This window comes from Cherax quadricarinatus, chromosome 11 (assembly GCF_038502225.1).
Source record: "Cherax quadricarinatus isolate ZL_2023a chromosome 11, ASM3850222v1, whole genome shotgun sequence".
NCBI lineage: Eukaryota > Metazoa > Arthropoda > Malacostraca > Decapoda > Parastacidae > Cherax > Cherax quadricarinatus.
Genome location: NC_091302.1, coordinates 50,240,165 through 50,265,568, shown reverse-complemented (window position 1 = coordinate 50,265,568; position 25,404 = coordinate 50,240,165). Strand labels below are relative to the sequence as shown.

Sequence of the window (25,404 nt, the reverse complement as noted above, 5' to 3'; positions counted from 1 at the left end):
CTTCTCTTACAACCCCGTCTATAAATATATTGAACAGCCATGGTGACATCACACATTCCTGTCTAAGGCTTACTTTTACTGGGAAATAATCTCCCTCTCGCCTACATACTCTAACCTGAGTCAAACTATTCTCGTAACTTGTTCTCGGTCACTTGTTCTATCTAGGCTGGAATATTGCTGCACACTAACAGCACCTTTCAAGGCAGGTGAAATTGCCGACCTAGAAAATGTACAGAGAACTTTCACGGCATGCATAACGGAGATAAAACACCTCAATTACTGGGAGCGCTTGAGGTTCCTAAACCTGTATTCCCTGGAACGCAGGAGGGAGAGATACATGATTATATACACCTGGAAAATCCTAGAGGGACTAGTACCGAACTTGCACACGAAAATCACTCACTACGAAAGCAAAAGACTTGGCAGACGATGCACCATCCCCCCAATGAAAAGCAGGGGTGTCGCTAGCACGTTAAGAGACCATACAATAAGTGTCAGGGGCCCGAGACTGTTCAACTGCCTCCCAGCACACATAAGGGGGATTACCAACAGACCCCTGGCAGTCTTCAAGCTGGCACTGGACAAGCACCTAAAGTCAGTTCCGGATCAGCCGGGCTGTGGCTCGTACGTTGGTTTGCGTGCAGCCAGCAGCAACAGCCTGGTTGATCAGGCTCTGATCCACCAGGAGGCCTGGTCACAGACCGGGCCGCGGGGGCGTTGACCCCCGGAACTCTCTCCAGGTAAACTCCAGGTAACAACTTTTCACCGCTTTCAATAACCCCCCACCTATTCCATACATTTGCAACATCTGCCACATTGCCCCCCTATCATATGCCTTTTTCACATGCATAAATGCCACAAATACCTTTTTACTCTTATCTAAATACTGTTCACTGTTTCACTGCAAACACTTAGCCTACACATCCCCTACCTTTTCTAAAGCCTCCTTGTTCATCTGCTATCCTACTTTCTGTCTTACTCTTAATTCTTTCAATAATAACTACCACACTTTACCAGGTGTACTCAACACTTATTCCCCTATAATTTTTATACTTTTTTGTCCCCTTTGCCTTTATACAAAGGAACTATGCATGTTCTGATGATTATAATATTTTTCTAAGAGTATAATGATTAATGTGATGGAAGTACTACTACAGTCAAAATTTTGCTGTTAATGATGAGGATTGAAAATAAAACAAACGTACACTCAACCTTTTTTGTAATAATAATTGACAACGTAAGATATTAAGGTTTTCATTTCTATTATACTCTAACCTACCTGATAACCTCTGGTATAGAACCATGAGCAGATACACTGCAAAAACATATATTTTTAACTTCTCTCTAGGCAAAAACCAATGGTATAGTAATGAGGCAGTCAATGTGGTTTATGGCATTTTATTTGTCAAGAAGTTTCATTTATCAGGGACTTTACCAATTCATGTACAATTCATGAAGTCCCTAGTGGAGCAAACTTCTTCATGAATAAAATGCCATAACCTGCATTGTCTGTCTTATTGTTTACATAGTCGGTACGCTCTACTATGGTATAACTAAAGACTGAAGTTACGTATCTGGCTGATCTTAGTGTTAAGTATGAAGTTCTGCATCTGGTAGGCAACAACGAATCATGCCTATATATTAGCACTGCAGTTTTCAGTTTTGCCTAAAATTATACCACTTGATTTCCACATTTCCTAATAAGAAATGCTTAAGATTTACACCACAAAATGGAATGATAATGAGTGATGTTACTCAATTCACACAGTATCTCACATTCAAATTAAACTGAACAAGTATATTTTAAAGACAGCAATGTGTTTGTGTAGTAAAACCTCCATATGTTGTATTTCTGTACATTTCTACATTCTTCATCTTAAAAAATTCTTACATGCTTCCTTGTGATATTTGTTTACCCATTCCTCTGATTTTACTCGTATGCAAACATTTGGCACATATCAGGGACACCCTCGACACTTCCTCTCATGTCTTACTATAGACAGTATGTACATTTCCCTTCAAGGGAAGATAAAGAAGGGACGGGGGGAGGTGGAAGGTTTACTTTGAAACTGATGGACTATTAATTGAAAGGAACTGACTATGATCCTTGTGAGTTTAGTGTAGTTTTGATTGTAATAATATAAGAAATTGGAGCTACTCTTTCCTTCCTAGAATTAAACAAGAATACCACTAATTCCCCAGGTGCTGTATGACTCCTTTGGGTTTAGCACTTCTCTATATATATAAACAATAATTGCCTGTCTTTGATCAACCCTAACTACCCCCCATTTCACAGGCATTGTATGACCCCTATGGGTTTGCTTTTCAATGAATATATAAAAAAATCTTACCTTACAAAATGTACAATAAGCCTATTTTCTTGAATACCAATCTCTCAAGACATTTTCTTAGTACTTTTTGTGAAATATATTTTACTTCCCTCCTGATTAGAAACCATATTTAAACTCAATTGTGCTTACCTTTTCACCATGAATTTACTGTCAGGAGCTAACATAGCTTAAGTAATGCTTGTGTCTTTTTCATCTGTATTATAATCAAAACTAAGCACTAAACCCACAAGGTTTTTTTTTTTTTTTCATCTGTAAAAAACTTTCATTTTTAGTGATGCTCATTTTGCTAGCTATAATTTCTCTCATTATGGAGATATAGCATGTGGTTATTACCTTAGCCAGCCTCTTATATTATCATAACACTGCTTTCATTATAAAACTATTCCACAACTACTTTGAAATTTCCTGCCATATTAACCATTCCAGGCACTGTATGGCCGATGTTAAAAAAAAAAAAAAATACAATTATTTTTAGCCAACTCTATACGACCCGGGTGGGTTTAGTGCTTAATTTTGATTGTAATAATAACAATCCTTGTGGCTTAGCGCTTCTTTTTGATAATAATAATAATAATAATAATAACTATTTTTTAGCCAAAATTTGTTTCCTACACAAAGAAAGCGAGCATCAACAAATTCTTTTAATGTAAAGGTTCCAGAACAATTATCATCATCGATCTAACATAAGATTCTGTCTCTACATGAATCATTCACATGAATTCTAACATCAAAACTCAACATAAACCAGGGGTTCCCAACCTGGGGTTCACATGCCCCTAGGGGGTGAGAGAGGCATTTCAGAGGGTGCAACATAGTCTAATGAAAAGCACAATTCTGTTTATTTTACCAAAAACTTTTCTAATTGCTCAATTTATATTTGTGTTTTATGCACTGACTTAAAAGTTTATTTTTTCTGGAGTTCAATTTGTTCACCCGCAGTACTGTATTTTGTTCACCCACAGTACTGTATTTGGTTCAATTTGTGATTTAAAAATTAGAAATTTGACTTCATCTTCAAATGTGATATTACTTTCGTAGGGGATGCAACATTAATCAAACATTTCCTAGGGGTGTGGGGCATAGAAAAGGCTGGGAACCCCTGCCATAAACCCTTACATAATAAATAATATAGACTCAAATATTATTCCTGCACTGCTACAGTTAATGCATTTTTTTTTGTGTACAGACTATTTCTTTACTTTTATGGCAAGATGCACTTGTAATGTACAATACACTATGGTATATTGTGCACTAAAAGCTGAAGATCTAATAATACTTCACATACTTTATAAATTTCCCAAAACTGAGAGTATCTTGAGAAATATATTTATAGTACAGTGGACCCCCGCCTAACGATCAGCTCCCAACTCGACCAATTATGTAAGTGTATTTTTGTAAGTGCTTTTGTAGGTGTATTTTTGGGGGTCTGAAACGGACTAATGTAATTCACAATATTTCTTATGGAAACAAATTCGGTCTATAACGGCACCCAAACAGACTTCTGGATTGAAATAATATCGTTAGGTGGGGGTCCACTGTACTGTATTATATTTTTAATAAATGTTGGGCATTTCACAGAATTACACAGTACTGTATGACCCTGGTGGATTTACCACTTAGTTTTGATTATAATAATAATAATAATAATAATAATAATAATAATCACAATTATTGAACTTTTATGCAAAACTCAAACTCTGAAATTTCTATTCAAGAGCATTTTAACAACCATCAATTCATAAACAAAGTAGAAGCCTTTATACCTGTAGTAATGATTTTTGGAGGAGCTAAATATTATGGTACATTACTGGCATTATATTTGAAAACAAGCACCAAACCCATATGAGTCAATGCAGAACACTAATTTCCCCCAAAATATGAAATAACCTTGGTTATTTGACTTGGAACTGTAGATGCTTTGACACTTCATATGATCATGTATGTATATAATGTAACTACAACTGTATATTAATTAGTTTACCTTATTGTAATAGTCAAATTTAAATTAAATTTTAAAGAGATTAAGAATCTGTGCCATAACTAAAATTATATGAAACAGCTGTGTCCTAATACAGTACATAAATTCAGAGAAAATAAAAAAAATCAAGAAAATACATTTTTATGGCAGGTAAACACTTAGTCAGCAGAAGTTTCACAACTGATCAAAATGTTTCTTGTGAGAAAATCTCAACAGCAACTTATAAATTCCAAATACAGTGGACCCCCGGTTAACGAACTTTTTTCATTCCAGTAGTATGTTCAGGTGCCAGTACTGACCGAATTTTTTCCCATAAGGAATATTGTGAAGTAGATTAGTCTATTTCAGACCCCCAAATATACACGTACAAACGCACTCACATAAATACACTTACATAATAGGTCGCATCTGGAGGTGATCGTTAAGCGGGGGTCCACTGTATATTGTACAGGCGAGCCTCGCTGTATAGCACTTCGCTCTGTGGCAAAGTGCAGCAGTTTTCAGTTATACTCATTCTTCATTTATTCTAACTTCTTACAATAAATACATTCACCACTCACTATAAGCTAAGGATGAAAATATTTTAAGTAATGTGTGTACTGTATATGCATTTTTTAGGCCTAGCTCTACTGCTTACTTAATAAATGATAGTGTAAACATGTTATTAGGCCTTAATATGTATTTGAAAGTGGAAATAAAGGTTGTTTCACTTTACATAAATTTTTGGTTTACAACAGTAGCCCGGAACCTAACCTGCTGTATAAGTGGGGTCCTCCTGTACTAGGGAAATAAACAATACCAGTCAAAATTTTCTGGATCCATAGATGACCTTGTAATTCTGGGATCCTATAAATAATACAAAATTATATACAATATTTTACAAATCCAGCTTTACAATTAGTCAATAACATGCATACTTTGCCTAGAAATATGGTGGGAACAGAATAGGGATAGTACATCTTACTTATATATACCATTACTACTATTACCAGTTCAGAATATACAATTTCTTTATCATGGTTTTAAGGTGGTTCTTCTGAGATGCTTTAACACTATTGCTACGCATTTTAAATGCCTGAAAATTCTGCACAGCCATCCTTGAAGACAGAACAAGGTGTCAATGACATGGATGCACAAATGATTATTTTTAATAACATCTATGTAATTACCACTAGACTTATTACAGAAAAAAACAGAAGGGTGGACAAGGGGGCTAGAACTGCAGTCCATAAATTGATAGTTATTTATTACAACTTAATTTGAGTATATATTACAGAAAATTTATTGGCTTGGATACCAACAATCTGAACTATCATATGTACTCAAGACATCCTCCTCAAATATTTACTATTCATTAAATGTGACACTTCTCAGGTAGTAAAGCTTTTCACAGGCACACACAATTCCCATATATTCTACCATGAATTCAATAACTGGATATGATGCATATGAAAATAAATAAAATAACTATTAGTCAAAATAAAAGGACTTGGCCATTTAGTGATGCTGTTCTTCTGTACATGAGTATAGCTTAAAATTGTCTTTTTTTTTTTAACAGGTAAACCTGTTTTCTTTAATTTAAATTGATAAAAAAAATCTAAGAGTTTACCTAAAGACTTTAAGGATAAAATTAAATACTAATTTTTCACATTTTTTTTAAAATTACTGAATTTATATTGAATAAAAATATTACAATACGTTACAATTAGTAAAGACCGTACCATTTATTACATACCATACGGTACAATGGTACCTTGTGAGGGGGTGATTGTGCAGCCACATAAAAGTGCCCATTATTTGAGTACTTTCCAAAATATGTACCACTACATGACTGGTAAACAGATTCCAAGTAGATATGCATTTATAAGTACAGTAGTAGATATTTTGGAAACTATTCAGATATGTTTATGTAAGTACAGTGGTACATATATTGGAAACTATTCAGATAATGGGCAAATTTAAATAGTGATGCAATTACCCTTAATACCTTTAACAGAGAGCAACTGCCCCACTGTATGGTAATGAATAATGTTCCATATTGCTTGTGTGTTCCACTTTTTAACAATAAAATGTTGTTTTGTTCAGACATTTACACAATAATTTAAGGACTGCTTTTGAATAATTAACATTACATTCACTGTGAGGGAGCACTAAACCTGTATAGACCATACTGAGCTGGGGGGAAGAGGGGGGAGATAAGGAAACATTTTAAGCTCAATAAAAATATCAAGACATCTGACTGTAAATGTATCAAGATGACTTGATACAACATTATATATTAAACCTACTTTCCACTTAATTTATAGCCTGTTTTGAATCTACAAACCAAATTTAGTGTTGAGGCCAGTTCATGTAGAAACTGCAGTCTTAAGTTAGGCTTAAGCTTGCCTGAAATACTCTGCATAACCATGGGCTTTATGCATGCAATCAAATGGCACCCATTTCTGTATAAATATTGTATCATGTGGGACTTTGACTAACTTTGAAGTTAGCAATTTAAGCACATGCATCGCTAAACATGACTGTTGGTTCCGCAGTGCTTGTTTTTTTATTTTAGGCTTGTACGGTATTTCGAGGTACGATCTTACGAGTGATCAATTCCTGCGTCTTTTACTTGGTGTAGGGGTGTGGGCTGGGGAAGATGGCTTAGAATCTCGCCCTCTTTTTCCTGGCCTTCTTGGAGTATCATCATCATCGTCTCGCAGTTCACGGGCACGCTCACGTCTTACTCCTGTCAAATATTGATGCAGAATTAGGAAGATGTATTTTTTTTTGCTTATACAGCCTCTCCTCACTTAATGACGGAGTTCCGTTCCTAAGACCATATCGGTAAACGAATTTGTTGTTAAGCAAGGAGCATACTATAATGGCAATGGGTTTGTGTCAACCATCTATGATATTGTTTTAATGTCATCTTTGCACCATTTATAAAATTTTTAGTATATTTTTAAATGTTTATACAGTAGTATACTATACACTGTAATAAACAGAGTAGAGGAAATCAGCTCTTTTATACAGTGGAACCTCGGTTTTCGTTTGCCCTAGCTTGTATGTAAAACTAGTTTCACTCTATAAAATGTATTTTTTGTTAATATTTTTGGGTGTCTGGAACAGATTAATTGGATTTACATTATTTCTTATGGGAAATATTGCTTCAGTTTATCGTCAGACTTTTTCGAAGGGATTAATCATGAAAACTGGGGTTCCACTGTACATTATTTAGGTATGTATACTGGTCAGAGAGCCCGTCGTAAGTCTGAGTCATCAGTAAATGAGTACGTTGCTAAGTGAAGAAAAGCTGTACTGCATTATATACAGTAAACCTAAATATGTTGCATTTTTGGTACATCTGAATTGATATGGCTGCACTTCTGGTAAGACAGGTATTGAATGATGGTGAATGTATTTCTTTCTTTGGGGTCACACAATCTTTATGGGAAATGGTTGATGTGGTAAAAGTATATACAGTATTAGAGTGAGATAATATACATGACAAGTTTTTCTACATAAAGAACACTAGGAACCAAGCTCGGTTGTAAGTCGGATGGTAGGTGTATATAAAAAAATGACGTAAGCTGTGGAAAGTGTTTTGATGCCATCACCATAGCAGTACCCAGCACTATCCCACAAAAATCTGGTAGTTTTAGCATTTCCCGAGTCTTTGGTCATGAACTGGGCCGTGGGGGCGCTGACCCTCGGAATACCCTCCAGGTATTGGCAAAAATGATTACCACCCAGCCTGGATAATGCAATTAAATGTCACCAGCCAGTGACATCATGCATGCTACTGCCACTAGGTGGAAGTAGGACCTGTCTAGCATTAGATAACATCAAACTGCATCATGAAGCACTGCAGAAGGCCTACCAGCTTCTTTCATATATTTGTCTAATCTTTTATTCAACACATTTCCTGTAATATGATAAGATTTTGTTTGGATTTTTAACCCCGGAGGGTTAGCCACCCAGGATAACCCAAGAATGGCAGTGTATAATCAAGGTACTGCCTGTCCTATTTCCATTGGCATCCTCAAGCTTGTCCCTTAGGATGCAACCCACACCATTTGACTAACACTCAGGTACCTACTTGCTTGCTAGGCGAACAGAACAATAGGTATAAGGAAATGCGCCCGATGTTTCTACCCTTGCTGGAGATTGAACTATGGACACTCAGCGTGTGAAGAGAGAGCACTGCCTACCAGACCACGGGCCACCCCAATTTTAACTTACTGTGCTCACCTGACCTGTTGCACTATTTATACTTGTTTTAGCATCTCTGTATTCGGACTGAAGAAGCCACTTGTAGTAAAACATTTCCTCAATAAATGTCCTGAAATGTGCTTGTGTTTATCTAAATACTGTCAATATCACCATACTGTCCTCCGTCCAGGTATCTGATGACTGGTTGTATAGAAACAAGCTCTCTCAAATAATAATGTTTTGAAATGAGGAAGCATGCAGTTATGTGACTAAGAATAAGTCACAGTACTGTGGTCAAAACAAGCTTCTTCTTCAACTATGTACCAAATACTGTTCGGCAGTAACTCATTCACCCTGAACAGTGTATCAACTACCACAGTAACTCACTCACCTTCATCCTTGTATTCCAGCTTGTCAGGGTCTTTTTTAGGTGGTCGTCCTCGAGCTCTAATTTCCTTCTCCTCTTTATCTCTGCTTTCCTCTTTTAAGTCGGGTTTACTTCGCTCATCCAGCAGATCAGAAAATTCGACTTCTGGTAAATTGAATTCATTTTCATCGTTTGGGAATGGCAACTTGTCCGATTCATCCTGAAAGAAGGCATGCAGTACAGTCAACCCTCTTACAATGTGATTTTACATTCTGTGATCTGCCTGAAATGCATTTAAAAATGGGCAATCAAAAAATTTGAAAGCACATGAAAATATGTACTGATATTACACACCATGAAGCACATTATAGAATCAGCTAATACACAAAATATCAGTACTACATGCCATAACATTGTTACATATAAGATCTGGGTACTAGATGCAATAATACATGACTCCCAATAACCTACAGCTGCACTCTGTAAGCATCTTGTGCTTTCCTCTCTCTTTGCCTCTTTTTTTTTTTTTTTTTTTTTTCAACAAGTCGGCCGTCTCCCATCGTCTCCATCATGCCAAAAAAGGAATACTACTGATGCCAGAGGTACTAAGAAGAATCTATGAGTTTGTTAAAGAATCTGGAAGTGTTAGATATATTCAAAGGTACTGTACACGTAATGGACTGTGCATGTGCATTAAGTGATATTGAATGTCACCTGCTCAAAAGAATATCATAGAGATCACTACAGCTAAACAAAACTGAAAAGTTACTAAATGTGCAGACTGAGGAAAAAAAAATAAAGGGGTCCCACTTAGTGCTCACATGATAATGTATAAAGCCCTACTCTATTATAAAACTGTATGCTTAATACTGAAAGTTTAAAAATGGTGCAATTGTCTTCATAACACAGCTTTCTGAGCAGCGCTATAAAGTACTGCTGAGGAAAACATACCAGAGATACATTACAGAATACTTGAGCACTCCAATGCAACCATCAACTAAAGTACTGATAACTCTGCATCCATATCAACACAAGGACCACAGCCATCTACCTCAGCCCAATATTTATTTTTTTGTTTATTAATTTGAACATGATACAGTGAAGTACAAAGGAATACAGTTATTACAGTGCAACATGCCAAAGCCCTTTGTATGCAGAGCATTATGGGCAGGCTTAAAATTAACTTAAGATTAACTAAGCAATGATATATTCAGTGGTAAAAACATTATTGTAAACAGATAATTTAGCACAAATGAGTATTACAAAGACAGGTCATATGGTCATTTACTGTGTTACTGTGCATTCAACAGAATGGAGTATTCTGTTAGGTAATGTATTAAACAAAAAAAAAAAAAGCTGACCCACATCAACTCTCACCACACTCATCTCAAGAGGAAGGCATTGCCATGATGTTAGCTAAGTTAAACTGCAGTAATATTTACTTAGTACAATTGTGAACTTTTTAGTGGCAAATCTAGTTTCCTGTATGTTCTTCAGAACATGTAAAGCAATCTTATGGTATATGGTGATTGTCAGACATGACTCGCATGTTACGAAAGGGTTTACTGTAGTATATTAAAAGATGGCACCAAAAGATATATTTTAATTCAATAGCCATTTAATTAATTGAAAAGTACACATGCATAATATCATAGAACAAGTCTGCAGTGAAAGCTGGAACCATCAGAAAGGATGGGCAAAGTAAATCAAGTATAAAAGTCACAATATCACAGATGTAACATAAATTTCACAATTTACAAATTACACAAAAGTATACAGAATAATTGCATAAAGATGAACAATTTTCAGCAATGTAAATCAATGTCTATCTTACCAAGGCAGCCATATCATATAAAGTCTCCAATTTGTCCCATATAGTCTTCGTTGACAGCTCACAGTTGAGGGAGGAGCTGAGCTTGTTGTGGATAAACATCATCTGGAAGTGTTTATTCACGCCTGTAAAATAAGCAAATAGCATTATAAAGCTTGTCGTTTGCTCTACTTCAAGAACAATTCCAATAAAAGAGAATGCTAATTGGAGAGAAAAATACTACTATCGGAACCTTGCAGATGATCAAAAGTATCAAATTATTATTATTCTATTTATTATATTCACAGAAAGTGCCATTCCTGTATAGGTCATTTGGTGCTACACAGCAAGAGTTAGGGAATTAATAATAGTAGAGGCAGGGTATTGGGGAAAGGAATATGCATTTTAAAGCATTTAAAGTGAGTGGGAGTGTGAACAATAACAAAACCACCACCAAATAAATCATAACACTCAAATACCTTATCCATACATTTTTGTGGTGGGTGAGTTGTATTATCACAATCTATGATAAGACTGAGAAATATGAGAAGAGTGTCATACTGTTATTGGTCTGATTCTCTGTAGACAATCCACTGGGAGATGTTTTATAAGACAGACTTGTCTAATTACCTGGACATGTGCAGAGTAACAACAATGTTTGCATTCATTCAACAACAGCTGTCCCAACTTCTAATTTACATCACTGATTTAGCAACAAAAAAATTTGGTTTCAGACATGCTAGACTATTGTACTCATTGGGGAGAGCTGAACCTTTAGGGGTTATACAGCACCTAGGGAAATTGAGAGGCATTCAGGTTCAATCCAAAGGGGAGACACCTCCAAGCCCTCGGTTTCTTTTTTCTGTCAGAATAGCAAAAATTTAAGTGAGTTACCAAATCAGAGTTGCTTAGAACAAAATTTTTCTACTCTTTCATCTCCCTCCTCTTTCTCAACCTCCTTTTCCTTTCTCTTTTCAACTCTTCTTCCTCTCTTCTCTTTACTCCTTCCCTCAACACTTTCTTCTCCATCCACCTAAGTGCAAGTCTAACTCTGATAAAATGAGTTATAGCTAGATGATGTTTAATTTTAAGTGAAATAAAAAGGTATGAAACTCTCAATATGGTAAAAAAAATATAGCTATATGAGTTATTAAGAAAGTTAGGCAAAGTTTTTATTTTTTTTTATTATCACACTGGCCGATTCCCACCAAGGCAGGGTGGCCCGAAAAAGAAAAACTTTCACCATCATTCACTCCATCACTGTCTTGCCAGAAGGGTGCTTTACACTACAGTTTTTAAACTGCAACATTAACACCCCTCCTTCAGAGTGCAGGCACTGTACTTCCCATCTCCAGGACTCAAGTCCGGCCTGCCGGTTTCCCTGAATCCCTTCATAAATGTTACTTTGCTCACACTCCAACAGCACGTCAAGTATTAAAAACCATTTGTCTCCATTCACTCCTATCAAACACGCTCACGCATGCAAAGTTATATGATAAAAATTCCATAGTGCTGTACTATGATACAATATAATAATACAAGTAATACAGTACTCTCAGTATGATATAAAAGTTAAAGCTGCAGTTAGGGAAGATAATATGCTAAAAAATATATACGTACATTACCCACAACTACTGTAGTCACTTGATGTATTAATATTTGCATTACAATGCCTAAGTAGAAGATCTGCTAAAGTTGAATAAGATTTTCTTGGTTTATTAATTCAATAACTGATAAACCAAAAAACTAAACACTGTGGCTTATTTCCATTGGTGTCCTTTTTTAGATCTCTCCTCAGAAGGTGACCCACAAATTGGCTAACTCCTAGAAACCCTTTTTGTAATGCTTGGCAACAGTGGCAAATGTTAAAAGACTTACTCATGCAGCACATCTTGTCTAGGGTTTGATCCAGATACATTCGGCTGCGAGTCGAATGCATTTCCACTGCATTGCGAAGTTCATGTACGAGTTTTTCAATAAGTTAATCATATAATGAACATGCTCAGTTCCAATTCTGACCAGGATTATGGAGTGACTGGTATAAACCTTGGTAACGAATACCAACAAGTGGTTTAAAAAGCATATTAGCAAACATAAGCACATATTAAAAATTGTTTAGGTCCAACCTTAATCGCCTCTTAACACACAAATGTCAAGAATGACAGTATAGTACATATAGGCCTCTCACACCTCACATCTAACATACAAGAGTCATTCTTAACTCTTGTATGTTGGATGTGATAAAGTTCTCAGGACCAAAACGTTTTCTAGTAAACATGTATTAATGTCTGCACAAGTATCTTTTTAAACTATTATGGAGTGATTACTGACAATCTGACTGGCCAGACTGGGCCACCATTAACAGATGGAGGACTGACCTACCACCACCACTATTTGTATTAAATAACTTGCATGGATTTAGCTCTTCATAAAATACAATCTGCGCTATGATTGTGATCAGGAGGCTGTAACAAACAGAGAAAATAAGTGATGCACTAGTGTTACCTACTCTACCCTAAGTGGCTTATATACAGGTAGCTTCACACATAGGTAATTTACACTATCTATGATAATTGTATTTATGTGCACCTGTACCTAAATAAACTTACCTACTTAACATTTTTTAGTTTACGACTCAAGAAAAATAAAGGCAAAAAATTAATTATAGTCATGCTAAAATACATAAAAAGAAGTTCGTGCACAAAAAAAATTGCTTGAAATACCCATTTAATTATTTTTTTACATTTTATTTAAAATTCTGTACACATAAGACGTACATAAGTCATTCAAACATATATGAATTTGAAAAGTTTATACTTACACAAGACAAACACACTACCCCCCAAAATTAAAATTTTATCCACCTGCAAGAGAGTAATTACTATTAGTCATGGAGAGTGCTAAACCTGCAAGGATCATACAGCACCTGGGGGGTGGGAGCAGGGCTGGATTAAGGAATGGGCTTTAGGGGCTGCAGCCCAGGGGCCTCCACCAGGTGGAGAGCCTCCAGAAATTAAGTGAAGAGTATTCCCAGTTACTGCTGTAAGTTCATAATTTTTTTTTTCAACAAACTGGCTGCATCCCACTGAGGCAGGGTGACCCAAAAAGAAAAAAATGAAAGTTTTTCATATAAAGTTTAGTACTAATTTATATAGGAGAAGGGGTTCGCTAGCCCCTTGCTTCTGGCATTTTAGTTGCCTCTGACGACATACATGGCTTACAGAGGAAGAATTCTGTTCCACTTCCCCATGGAGAGTGTTTATAGTTATAGTATATATATAATTATAGTATATGTAAATTTCTAGGTTTTCTCCTTGACTGTAATCTTAAATTTCATTCCCACATCCAACATATATCCAAGAAAATTTCCAAATCAGTAGACATCCTTTCCGAGAAACAATACTATGTACCACAAATGACACTCCTTACCCTATACCACTCTTTAATATATCCTTACCACACCTATGGTATTTGTGCCTGGGGATCAACCACAGCCAACCACTTTAAACCCTTAAGGTGGCTGTAACCAAAAAGCAGCAGTGAGGTTGATTACCAGCTCCTGTGCTAGACAGCACACCCCACCACTTTTCAAAAGCCTGAACTTGCTAAATATACGAGTCATACAGTCATATTATTGTGCCTACTACATATATAGAACATTAAATTCCACTATAAACCCTCCACTTAAACTACTACTTGACAGTTACAACACAAGACATAAGTCACAATACAAGACATAAGGCACTCTTCAACAACCCTTGTGTCAGTCTCACAATATGCAAAAACACTATGCACATAAAGGGCCCAAAGATCTGGAACTCGCTACTGGAACCAGTAAAGGATCCCCCGACTACTTGTAAATTTAGGGCTTTGCTAAAAAATCATCATCTCTCAATACTAACCAAGTCAACCAAAACAACTGCTAATTAGTTATATTATCTGATCTCTAGACTTCTAAACTTTTGCCAGTCCATGAAATATTACTGCCTGAACCATTACATAATTGTAATATTGTTCTTACTGTATGCAACTTCAAGATTATTAATCTTATAAACCTCCACCTTGACTACCTAGCAGTAGTATTAAGATTAAATAAGATTGTAATAAAGTTAACCATTATTATCTTGTCTAGTTTTAAGTAGTTACTATGTATTAGGATTAGTCTGCCCGAAATGCCCCGGCATGATAGTGACTTTCTTTGTACTTAGCAAACCAAAATTGTAATTACACATTGTAACCTTTACAAAGAAATATACTTTTATCTTTATTGCATCATGTATATGATGAACTGTTGACTGTTCATGGAATGTTTCTTAACATTTTTCCTTTTGAAAATATCACAGAGGGCCTCAGTTCCTGTTCCTCGAATGCCCACAAAATCTTAATCCAGCTCTGGACGGGAGACAATCAGAAGTAATTAGTGGTAAAAGGAGGCTAGCTCTGATACCCTGGATGAAAAACAATTCACCAAAAACATGAATATTATAATTTACAGAAAGTGCTGAACTTCTAAGTACCATAGTAGTCGTAGTCGTTGTGACATTTACGAAGTATTCTACATACGTCACTCAATGCTCACATCCTTATTCTGTAATATACTATTATTTGATATACATACATATATAAGCAAATACATATGTACATAAAACAATCCTTAAACATTAAGGGTCACTGACCCTGGCTAGCAGGATTATTGCATTCATGGGGGGGGGGGGGAGTGATAAACCCGTAGGAGTCATGCAGCACCTGTGGGAATGGAAGGTATTCAGGTTCGATCAACAGAAGGGAAGAGCAGGGTCAGCTTCTTGGATCAAGAGCCCTCCCCCGCATCAAGGAACCTCTCTGGACGGGAAAGAGACAGCATAGCCCCCATACTGAGGTGGTGTCCTAGGGTACACCCACCACACACACAAACTAACCATTACATAAAACTAACCGACTGGTTTGTGACCCATCATGGCATAAAAGAGTTGAATCTCATTTTCCACATTCCACTCAATTTCAGTCATTTTCTTACAGCTGCCAACAGTGTTTTGTTGTGGTGGTGGCAGTGGGAAACACTGTCGTACCGCCTCCCTCAACTCGAACTGTAATACAATTTTTTTTTATTTCATTAACACTTGAAAAAAAAAAAACATTAATTACAGTTAACTACCAAGACTTGTGATTAGAGGAAGATGTCAGGTTATGGTTCACAGGAGGGAATCAAATACTCGTTTTTTTTTTCTGAAAGGCTGACATTAATCTGAAGTCTGGAACAATCATATAATATATATATATATAAACCCCTTTGAGACACACCTGCTAGTCTGGATATTTCAAAACGAAATTAAAAAAACCTCAGGTGGCTCTAAGTTTCCAGGAAAATGGAGGCGTGCAGCAGAATCCAGGATTTTAGAGATGACAGCGGAGGGAAGAGATGGCGTCCAGGGGGTGACAGGTTGCACACCAGTCTTGCAATAAAACCTGCAATAATACACTTGCAACTCTTCCACGGTGCCTCTCTACTGTGTGAACTGTAGCACATGTGTCTCCTCTGCAAGCTACTCTCTTGTAAGATACATGGCGGAGGGAGGAGCCAGGGTAGTCCCACACTAGGTTACTGCCTTGTCATGGCCTCCCCCCCACGTTGCAAAAATCATTATGTCAATGGCAAACTGTGCCAAAATGTTGATATTTCACACATATACATGCGTAACACTTATTTTGCAGACGTTACGCCAGCTAGTAGGTTTTTAATTCAGTATAGATATGATATATGAAGACAGTGGGAGATGAAGTAATTTTAATCTCTTAGTTTTGCAGAATTTAAGTCACAGATAACCGAAACGTCGTCAAAATATTCTCAGGTATTATACGAGTTCCAAACACCGTGTGTGTGTGTATGTACTTACCTATTTGTGGTTGCAAGGGTCGAGTCAGCGGATATAGCCCCACTCCATAAAGGTGGCAGCAAAGCATTAGCTGAGAACTATAGACCAATAGCTCTGACGTCCCACATCACAAAAATCTTTGAAAGAGTGCTAGGAAGCAGGATTGCAAATCACCTGGGTTCCCCAAAACTGCACAATCCAGGGCAACATGGGTTCAGGGCAGGTCGCTCCTGCCTCTCACAACTACTGGATCACTATGACATGGCCTTGGATGCACTGGAAGAAAATCAGAATGCAGATGTAATATACACATGTTATGTTATGTTAATCAAGGGGAAGCGCTAAACTCGGAGGATTATACAGCGTCTGGGGGGGAGGTGTGGAAGGCATTCAGGCTTAATTCGGGGAACTGGAGCACAGATCCAATTCCCTAAATCAAGAGCCCCTCACCAACATCAAGGAACCTTCCTTGAGGGGTGTAATATACACAGACTTTGCAAAAGCATTTGACAAATGCGATCATGGCGTAATAGCCCATAAAATACGTGCTAAAGGAATAACTGGGAAAGTGGGGAGATGGATCTTCAACTTCCTAACAAATCGAACACAAAGAGTCGTGGTCAACAGAGTTAAATCGGAGGCTGCCATAGTAAAGAGCTCTGTTCCACAAGGCACAGTACTCGCCCCCATCTTATTCCTTATCCTCATATCAGACATAAACAGAGATATACACCACAGCACCGTATCATCCTTTGCGGATGATACTAGGATCTGCATGAGGCTGTCATCTGCTGAGGACGCGGTTAACCTCCAAGAAGATATAAACAAAGTTTTCCAGTGGGCAACGGTAAACAATATGATGTTCAATGAGGACAAATTCCAACTACTCCGTTATGGAAAACTGGAGGAGATAATAACTAGAACAGAGTATACTACAGACTCTGGCCATACAATAGAGCGGAAAAACAATGTAAGGGACCTGGGAGTAGTAATGTCTGAGGATCTCACTTTCAAGGATCACAACAGTGCCCCGATCGCACGTGCAAAGAAAATGATAGGATGGATAATGAGAACGTTCAAAACGAGAGATGCCAAGCCAATGATGATCCTTTTCAAATCACTTGTTCTCTCTAGGCTGGAATACTGCTGTACATTAACATCTCCATTCAAAGCAGGTGAAATTGCAGATCTAGAGAGTGTACAGAGATCATTTACTGCACGTATAAGTTCTGTCAAGCACCTTAACTACTGGGAACGCTTGGAAGCACTTGACTTGTACTCGTTGGAACGCAGGAGGGAGAGATATATCATAATCTACACTTGGGAAATCCTGGAAGTAATGGTCCCGAATCTGCACACAGAAATTACTCCCTACGAAAGTAAAAGACTGGGCAGGCGATGCAAAATGCCCCAATTAAAAGTAGGGGCTGGAAAACACCATAAGTGTCCGGGGCCCAAGACTGTTCAACAGCCTCCCATCAAGCATTAGGGGAATTACCAATAAGCCCCTGGCTGCCTTCAAGAGCTGGACAGATACCTAAAGTCAGTACCGGATCAGCCGGGCTGTAGCTCGTACGTTGGACTGCGTGCGGCCAGCAGTAACAGCCTGGTTGATCAGGCCCTGATCCATCGGGAGGCCTGGTCATGGACCGGGCCGCGGGGGCGTTGATCCCCGGAATAACCTCCAGGTAACCAGCTCCTGGCCCCGCCTCTTCACTGGTCGCTACTAGGTTCCTTCTCTCCCCGCTCCATGAGCTTTATTACATCTCTTCTTAAAATTATGTATGGATTCTGCCTCCACTACATCACTCTACAGGTTATTCCACTTTCCGACAGCTCTATGGCTGAAGAAAAACTTCATGACATCCCTGTGACTCATCTGAATCTTCAACTTCCAGTTGTGACCCCTTGTTGTTGTGTCCGCTGTATAGCCCTTGTGGTTTAGCGCTTCTTTTTGATTATAATAATAAATAATGTTGTTGTGTCCCAACTCTGAAACGTTCTGCCCATATTCACCTTGTCAATTCCTCAGTATTTTTTGTCGTTATCAGGTCCCCCCCCCCATCTCTCCTGTCCTTGAATTAGACACATGTGTTGCACGTGTCTAATTCAACAACATGTCGGTTCTCTGAACCATTCATCTACTCTCCTGTCCTCCAGTGTCGTCAGGTTGATTTCCTTTTACCTCTCCCTTAGCTCCGGGAATAGTCTTGTTACAAACCTTTGCACTTTCTCTAATTTCTTGACATGCTTAACCAGGTGTGGGTTCCATACTGGTGCTGCATACTCCAATAGGGGCCTGACATACACGATGTACAAGGTCTTGAATGATTCCTTGCTAAGGTGTCGAAAAGCTATTCTTAGGTTTGCCAAGCACACATGAGCTGCAGCAGTTATTTGGCTGATGTGCGCCTCAGGAGAATAGCTCGGTATGACACTCACTCCAAGATCCTTTTCCTTGAGTGAGATTTGCAGTCTTTGGTCCCCTAGCCTGTACTATGGTCTGCGGTCTTCTTTGAAATTCCCCAATCTTCACGGTTTTGCATCTGGTGGAGCTAAACTCCAGGGGTCAGTTGTTGGACCAGGCTTGTAGCCTGTCCAGATCCCTTATAGTTCTGCCTGATCCTCAATCACTTAAATTATCTGCATTAGCTTCACGTCGTCTGCAAACGGGGACACCTCTGAATCTATCCTTTCCATCATGCCATTCACGTATACCAGAAACAGCGCCGGCCCTCTGACTGACCCTTGCGGAACCCCTCTTGTCATAGGCACCCACACTGACACCTCGTCACGTACCATCACTTACCTGGAGGTTATTCCGGGGATCAACGCCCCCGCGGCCCGGTCCATGACCAGGCCTCCCGATGGATCACGGCCTGATCAACTAGGCTGTTACTGCTGGCCGCACGCAGTCCAACGTACGAGCCACAGCACGGCTGATTCGGCACTGACACTAGGTATCAGTCCAGCTCTCTCTTGAAGGCAGCCAGGGGTTTATTGGCAATTCCCCTAATGCTTGATGGGAGGCTGTTAAATAGTTTTGGGCCCCGGACACTTATGGTGTTTTCCCTTAGTGTACCAATGGCGCCCCTACTTTTTATAGGGGGCATTTTGCATCGCCTGCCCAGTCTTTTACTTTCGTAGGGAGTGATTTCTGTGTGCAGATTTGGGACCATTCCTTCCAAGATTTTCCAAGTGTAGATTATGATATATCTCTCCCTCCTGCGTTCCAACGAGTACAAGTCAAGTGCTTCCAAGCATTCCCAGTAGTTAAGGTGCTTGACAGAACTTATACGTGCAGTAAAGGATCTCTGTACACTCTCTAGATCTGCGATTTCACCTGCTTTGAATGGAGATGTTAATGTACAGCAGTATTCCAGCCTAGAGAGAACAAGTGATTTGAAAAGGATCATCATGGGCTTGGCATCTCTCGTTTTGAAAGTTGTCATTATCCATCCTATCATTTTCTTTGCACGTGCGATCGTGGCACTGGTGTGATCCTTGAAAGTGAGATCCTCAGACATTACTACTCCCAGGTCCCTTACATTATTTTTCCGCTCTATTGTATGGCCGGAGTCAGTAGTATACTCTGTTCTAGTTATTATCTCCTCCAGTTTTTCATTGAACATCATATTGTTTACCGTTGCCCACTGGAAAACTTTGTTTATATCTTCTTGGAGGTTAACCGCGTCCTCAGCAGATGACAGCCTCATGCAGATCCTAGTATCATCCACAAAGGATGATACGGTGCTGTGGTGTATATCTCTGTTTATGTCTGATATGAGGATAAGGAATAAGATGGGGGCGAGTACTGTGCCTTGTGGAACAGAGCTCTTTACTATGGCAGCCTCCGATTTAACTCTGTTGACCACTACTCTTTGTGTTCGATTTGTTAGGAAGTTGAAGATCCATCTCCCCACTTTCCCAGTTATTCCTTTAGCACGTATTTTATGGGCTATTACGCCATGATCGCATTTGTCAAATGCTTTTGCAAAGTCTGTGTATATTACATCTGCATTCTGATTTTCTTCCAGTGCATCCAAGGCCATGTCATAGTGATCCAGTAGTTGTGAGAGGCAGGAGCGACCTGCCCTGAACCCATGTTGCCCTGGATTGTGCAGATTTTGGGAATCCAGGTGATTTGCAATCCTGCTTCTTAGCACTCTTTCAAAGATTTTTATGATGTGGGACGTCAGAGCTATTGGTCTATAGTTCTTAGCTTTGCTTTGTTGTTTCCTACCTGTCAGGTATTCTCTGATCCATTGCAGTGCCTTTCCTGTTATTCTTGCCTGCTCCTCTAGCTATATCTGAAATGCGTAGGGAGACACTGGTCAGAGAAATAGCACGCATCGAAGTTAAGCTAAAGGAATCTTATAGGAGTCAGGAATCGCGGGAAGAACTAAAAGCCATAAATGAAATCGAAAGAAACCCAAAGTATTTCTTCTCCTATGCCAAATCAAAGTCAAGAACAACGTCCAGTATTGGGCCCCTACTTAAACAAGATGGGTCCTACACAGATGACAGCAAGGAAATGAGTGAGCTACTCAAGTCCCAATATGACTCAGTTTTTAGCAAGCTGCTAACCAGACTGAGAGTCGAAGATCAAAATGAATTTTCTATGAGAGAGCCACAAAATTTGGTTAACACAAGTCTATCCGATGTTATCCTGACACCAAGTGACTTCGAACAGGCGATAAATGGCATGCCCATGCACTCTGCCCCAGGGCCAGACTCATGGAACTCCGTGTTCATCAAGAACTGCAAGAAGCCCCTATCACGAGCCTTTTCCATCCTATGGAGAGGGAGCATGGACACGGGGGTCGTCCCACAGTTACTAAAAACAACAGACATAGCCCCACTCCACAAAGGGGGCAGTAAAGCAACAGCAAAGAACTACAGACCGATAGCACTAACATTCCATATCATAAAAAACTTTGAAAGGGCCCTAGGAAGCAAGATCACCACCCATCTAGAAACCCATCAGTTACACAACCCAGGGCAACATGGGTTTAGAGCAGGTCGCTCCTGTCTGTCTCAACTATTGGATCACTACGACAAGGTCCTAAATGCACTAGAAGACAAAAAGAATGCAGATGTAATATATACAGACTTTGCAAAAGCCTTCGATAAATGTGACCATGGCGTAATAGCGCACAAAATGCGTGCTAAAGGAATAACAGGAAAAGTCGGTCGATGGATCTGTAATTTCCTCAGAACACAGAGAGTAGTCGTCAACAGAGTAAAGTCCGAGGCAGCTACGGTGAAAAGCTCTGTTCCACAAGGCACAGTACTCGCTCCCATCTTGTTCCTCATCCTCATATCCGACATAGACAAGGATATCAGCCACAGCACCGTGTCTTCCTTTGCAGATGACACCCGAATCTGCATGAGAGTATCTTCCATTGCAGACACTGCAAGGCTCCAGGCGGACATCAACCAAATCTTTCAGTGGGGTGCAGAAAACAATATGAAGTTCAACGATGAGAAATTTCAATTACTCAGATATGGTAAACACGAGGAAATTAAATCTTCATCAGAGTACAAAACAAATTCTGGCCACAAAATAGAGCGAAACACCAACGTCAAAGACCTGGGAGTGATCATGTCGGAGGATCTCACCTTCAAGGACCATAACATTGTATCAATCGCATCTGCTAGAAAAATGACAGGATGGATAATGAGAACCTTCAAAACTAGGGAGGCCAAGCCCATGATGACACTCTTCAGGTCACTTGTTCTATCTAGGCTGGAATATTGCTGCACACTAACAGCACCTTTCAAGGCAGGTGAAATTGCTGACCTAGAAAATGTACAGAGAACCTTCACGGCGCGCATAATGGAGATAAAACACCTCAATTACTGGGAGCGCTTGAGGTTCCTAAAACTGTATTCCCTGGAATGCAGGCGGGAGAGATACATGATTATATACACCTGGAAAATCCTAGAGGGACTAGTACCGAACTTGCACACGAAAATCACTCACTACGAAAGCAAAAGACTTGGCAGACGATGCAACATCCCCCCAATGAAAAGCAGGGGTGTCACTAGCACGTTAAGAGACCATACAATAAGTGTCAGGGGCCCGAGACTGTTCAACTGCCTCCCAGCATATATAAGGGGGATTACCAACAGACCCCTGGCAGTCTTCAAGCTGGCACTGGACAAGCACCTAAAGTCGGTTCCTGACCAGCCGGGCTGTGGCTCTTACGTTGGTTTGCGTGCAGCCAGCAGCAACAGCCTGGTTGATCAGGCTCTGATCCACCAGGAGGCCTGGTCACAGACCGGGCCTCCGGGGCGTTGACCCCCGGAACTCTCTCCAGGTAAACTCTAGATAGCTTGTGCAGTAATGTCTTTTGTGGAACTGTGTCGAAAGCCTTCTTGCAATCGAAGAAAATACAGTCTGCCCACCCCTGTGTGTGTGTGTGTGTGTGTGTACTCACCTACTCACCTAGTTGAGGTTGCGGGGGTCGAGTCCGAGCTCCTGGCCCCGCCTCTTCACTGATCGCTCCTAGGTCACTCTCCCTGAGCCGTGAGCTTTATCGTACCTCTGCTTAAAGCTATGTATGGATCCTGCCTCCACTACATCGCTTCCCAAACTATTCCACTTACTGACTACTCTGTGGCTGAAGAAATACTTCCTAACATCCCTGTGATTCATCTGTGTCTTCAGCTTCCAACTGTGTCCCCTTGTTACTGTGTCCAATCTCTGGAACATCCTGTCTTTGTCCACCTTGTCAATTCCTCTCAGTATTTTGTATGTCGTTATCATGTCCCCCCTATCTCTCCTGTCCTCCAGTGTCGTCAGGTTGATTTCCCTTAACCTCTCCTCGTAGGACATACCTCTTAGCTCTGGGACTAGTCGTGTACTCACCTATTTGTACTCACCTATTTGTGGTTGCAGGGGTCGAGTCCTAGCTCCTGGCCCCGCCTCTTCACCGGTTGCTACTAGACCCTCTCTCTCCCCGCTCCATGAGCTTTATCAAACCTCGTCTTAAAACTGTGTATGGTTCCTGCCTCCACTACGTCATTTTCTAGGCTATTCCACTGCCTTACAACTCTATGACTGAAGAAATACTTCCTACTATCTCTCTGACTCATTTGTGTCTTCAACTTCCAATTGTGGCCTCTTGTTTCTGTGTCCCCTCCCTGGAACATCCTGTCCTTGTCCACCTTGTCTATTCCACGCAGTATTTTATATGTCGTTATCATGTCTCCCCTGACCCTCCTGTCCTCCAGTGTCGTCAGGCCGATTTCCCTTAATCTTTCTTCATAGGACATTCCCCTTAGCTCTGGAACTAACCTTGTTGCAAACCTTTGTACTTTCTCTAGTTTCTTGACGTGCTTTATCAAGTGCGGGTTCCAAACAGGTGCTGCATACTCCAGTATGGGCCTGACATACACGGTGTACAGTGTCTTGAATGATTCCTTACTAAGGTGTCGGAATGCTGTTCTCAGGTTTGCCAGGCGCCCATATGCTGCAGCAGTTATCTGATTGATGTGTGCTTCCGGAGACATGCTCGGTGTTATACTCACCCCAAGATCTTTCTCCTTGAGTGAGGTTTGCAGTCTTTGGCCACCTAGCCTATACTCTGTCTGTGGTCTTCTGTGCCCTTCCCCTATCTTCATGACTTTGCATTTGGCAGGATTAAATTCGAGAAGCCATTTGCTGGACCAGGTGTCCAGTCTGTCCAGGTCTCTTTGAAGTCCTGCCTGGTCCTCATCAGATTTAATTCTCCTCATTAACTTCACATCATCTGCAAACAGGGACACTTCTGAGTCTAACCCTTCCGTCATGTCGTTCACATATACCAAAAATAGCACTGGTCCTAGGACCGACCCCTGTGGGACCCCGCTCGTCACAGGTGCCCACTGTGATACATCATTACGTACCATGACTCGTTGTTGCCTCCCTGTCAGGTATTCTCTGATCCATTGCAGTGCCCTTCCTGTTATATGCGCCTGATGCTCTAGCTTCTGCACTAATCTCTTGTGAGGAACTGTGTCAAAGGCCTTCTTGCAGTCCAAGAAGATGCAATCAACCCACCCCTCTCTCTCTTGTCTTACTTCTGTTATTTTATCATAAAACTCCAGAAGGTTTGTGACACAGGATTTGCCTTCCGTGAATCCGTGCTGGTTGGCATTTATACTCCTGTTCCGTTCCAGGTGCTCCACCACTCTCCTCCTGATAATCTTCTCCATAATTTTGCATACTATACACGTCAATGACACAGGTCTATAGTTTAGTGCCTCTTTTCTGTCTCCTTTTTTGAAAATGGGAACTACATTTGCTGTCTTCCATACCTCAGGTAGTTGCCCAGTTTCCAGGGATGTGTTGAAGATTGTGGTAAGTGGTACGCACAACATATCTGCTCCCTCTCTAAGGACCCATGGAGAGATGTTGTCCGGTCCCATTGCCTTTGAGGTATCGATGTCCCTTAGCAGTTTCTTCACCTCCTCCTCATCTGTATGTATGTCGTCCAACACTTGTTGGTGTATTCCTTGTTGGTGTCCCCATCTGGTCTGTCCCCCCAGAGTCCTTCCTGTCTCTACTGTAAATACTTCCTTAAATCTCGTGTTGAGCTCCTCACATACCTCTTGATCGTTTCTTGTGAGTTCCCCACCTTCTTTCCTCAGCCTTATCACCTGGTCCTTGACTGTTGTCTTCTTCCTAATGTGGCTATACAGCAGTTTCGGGTCAGATTTGACTTTCGATGCTATGTCGTTTTCATACTGTCTCTGGGCCTCCCTCCTTATCTGCGCATACTCGTTTCTGGCTCTTCTACTAATCTCCTTGTTTTCCTGGGTCCTATGCCTCCTGTACCTTT

The 25,404-nt window shown here is 39.9% G+C and overlaps 1 protein-coding gene across 1 annotated transcript; it reads right to left on the bottom strand.

Annotated features, from left to right (window-relative positions):
- Positions 1-1,204: 1,204 nt before the first annotated feature.
- Positions 1,205-16,323, bottom strand: MrgBP (MRG/MORF4L binding protein). Its single transcript, XM_053775043.2, has 5 exons — positions 16,005-16,323; positions 15,640-15,790; positions 10,728-10,849; positions 8,918-9,113; positions 1,205-7,060 (listed from the first exon to the last, which is right to left on the bottom strand). Exons 2-5 carry the CDS (start codon positions 15,710-15,712, stop codon positions 6,924-6,926), a joined length of 528 nt encoding a protein of 175 aa, XP_053631018.1. The 5' UTR covers positions 15,713-15,790; positions 16,005-16,323; the 3' UTR covers positions 1,205-6,923.
- Between the last annotated feature and the right edge of the window lie 9,081 nt (positions 16,324-25,404).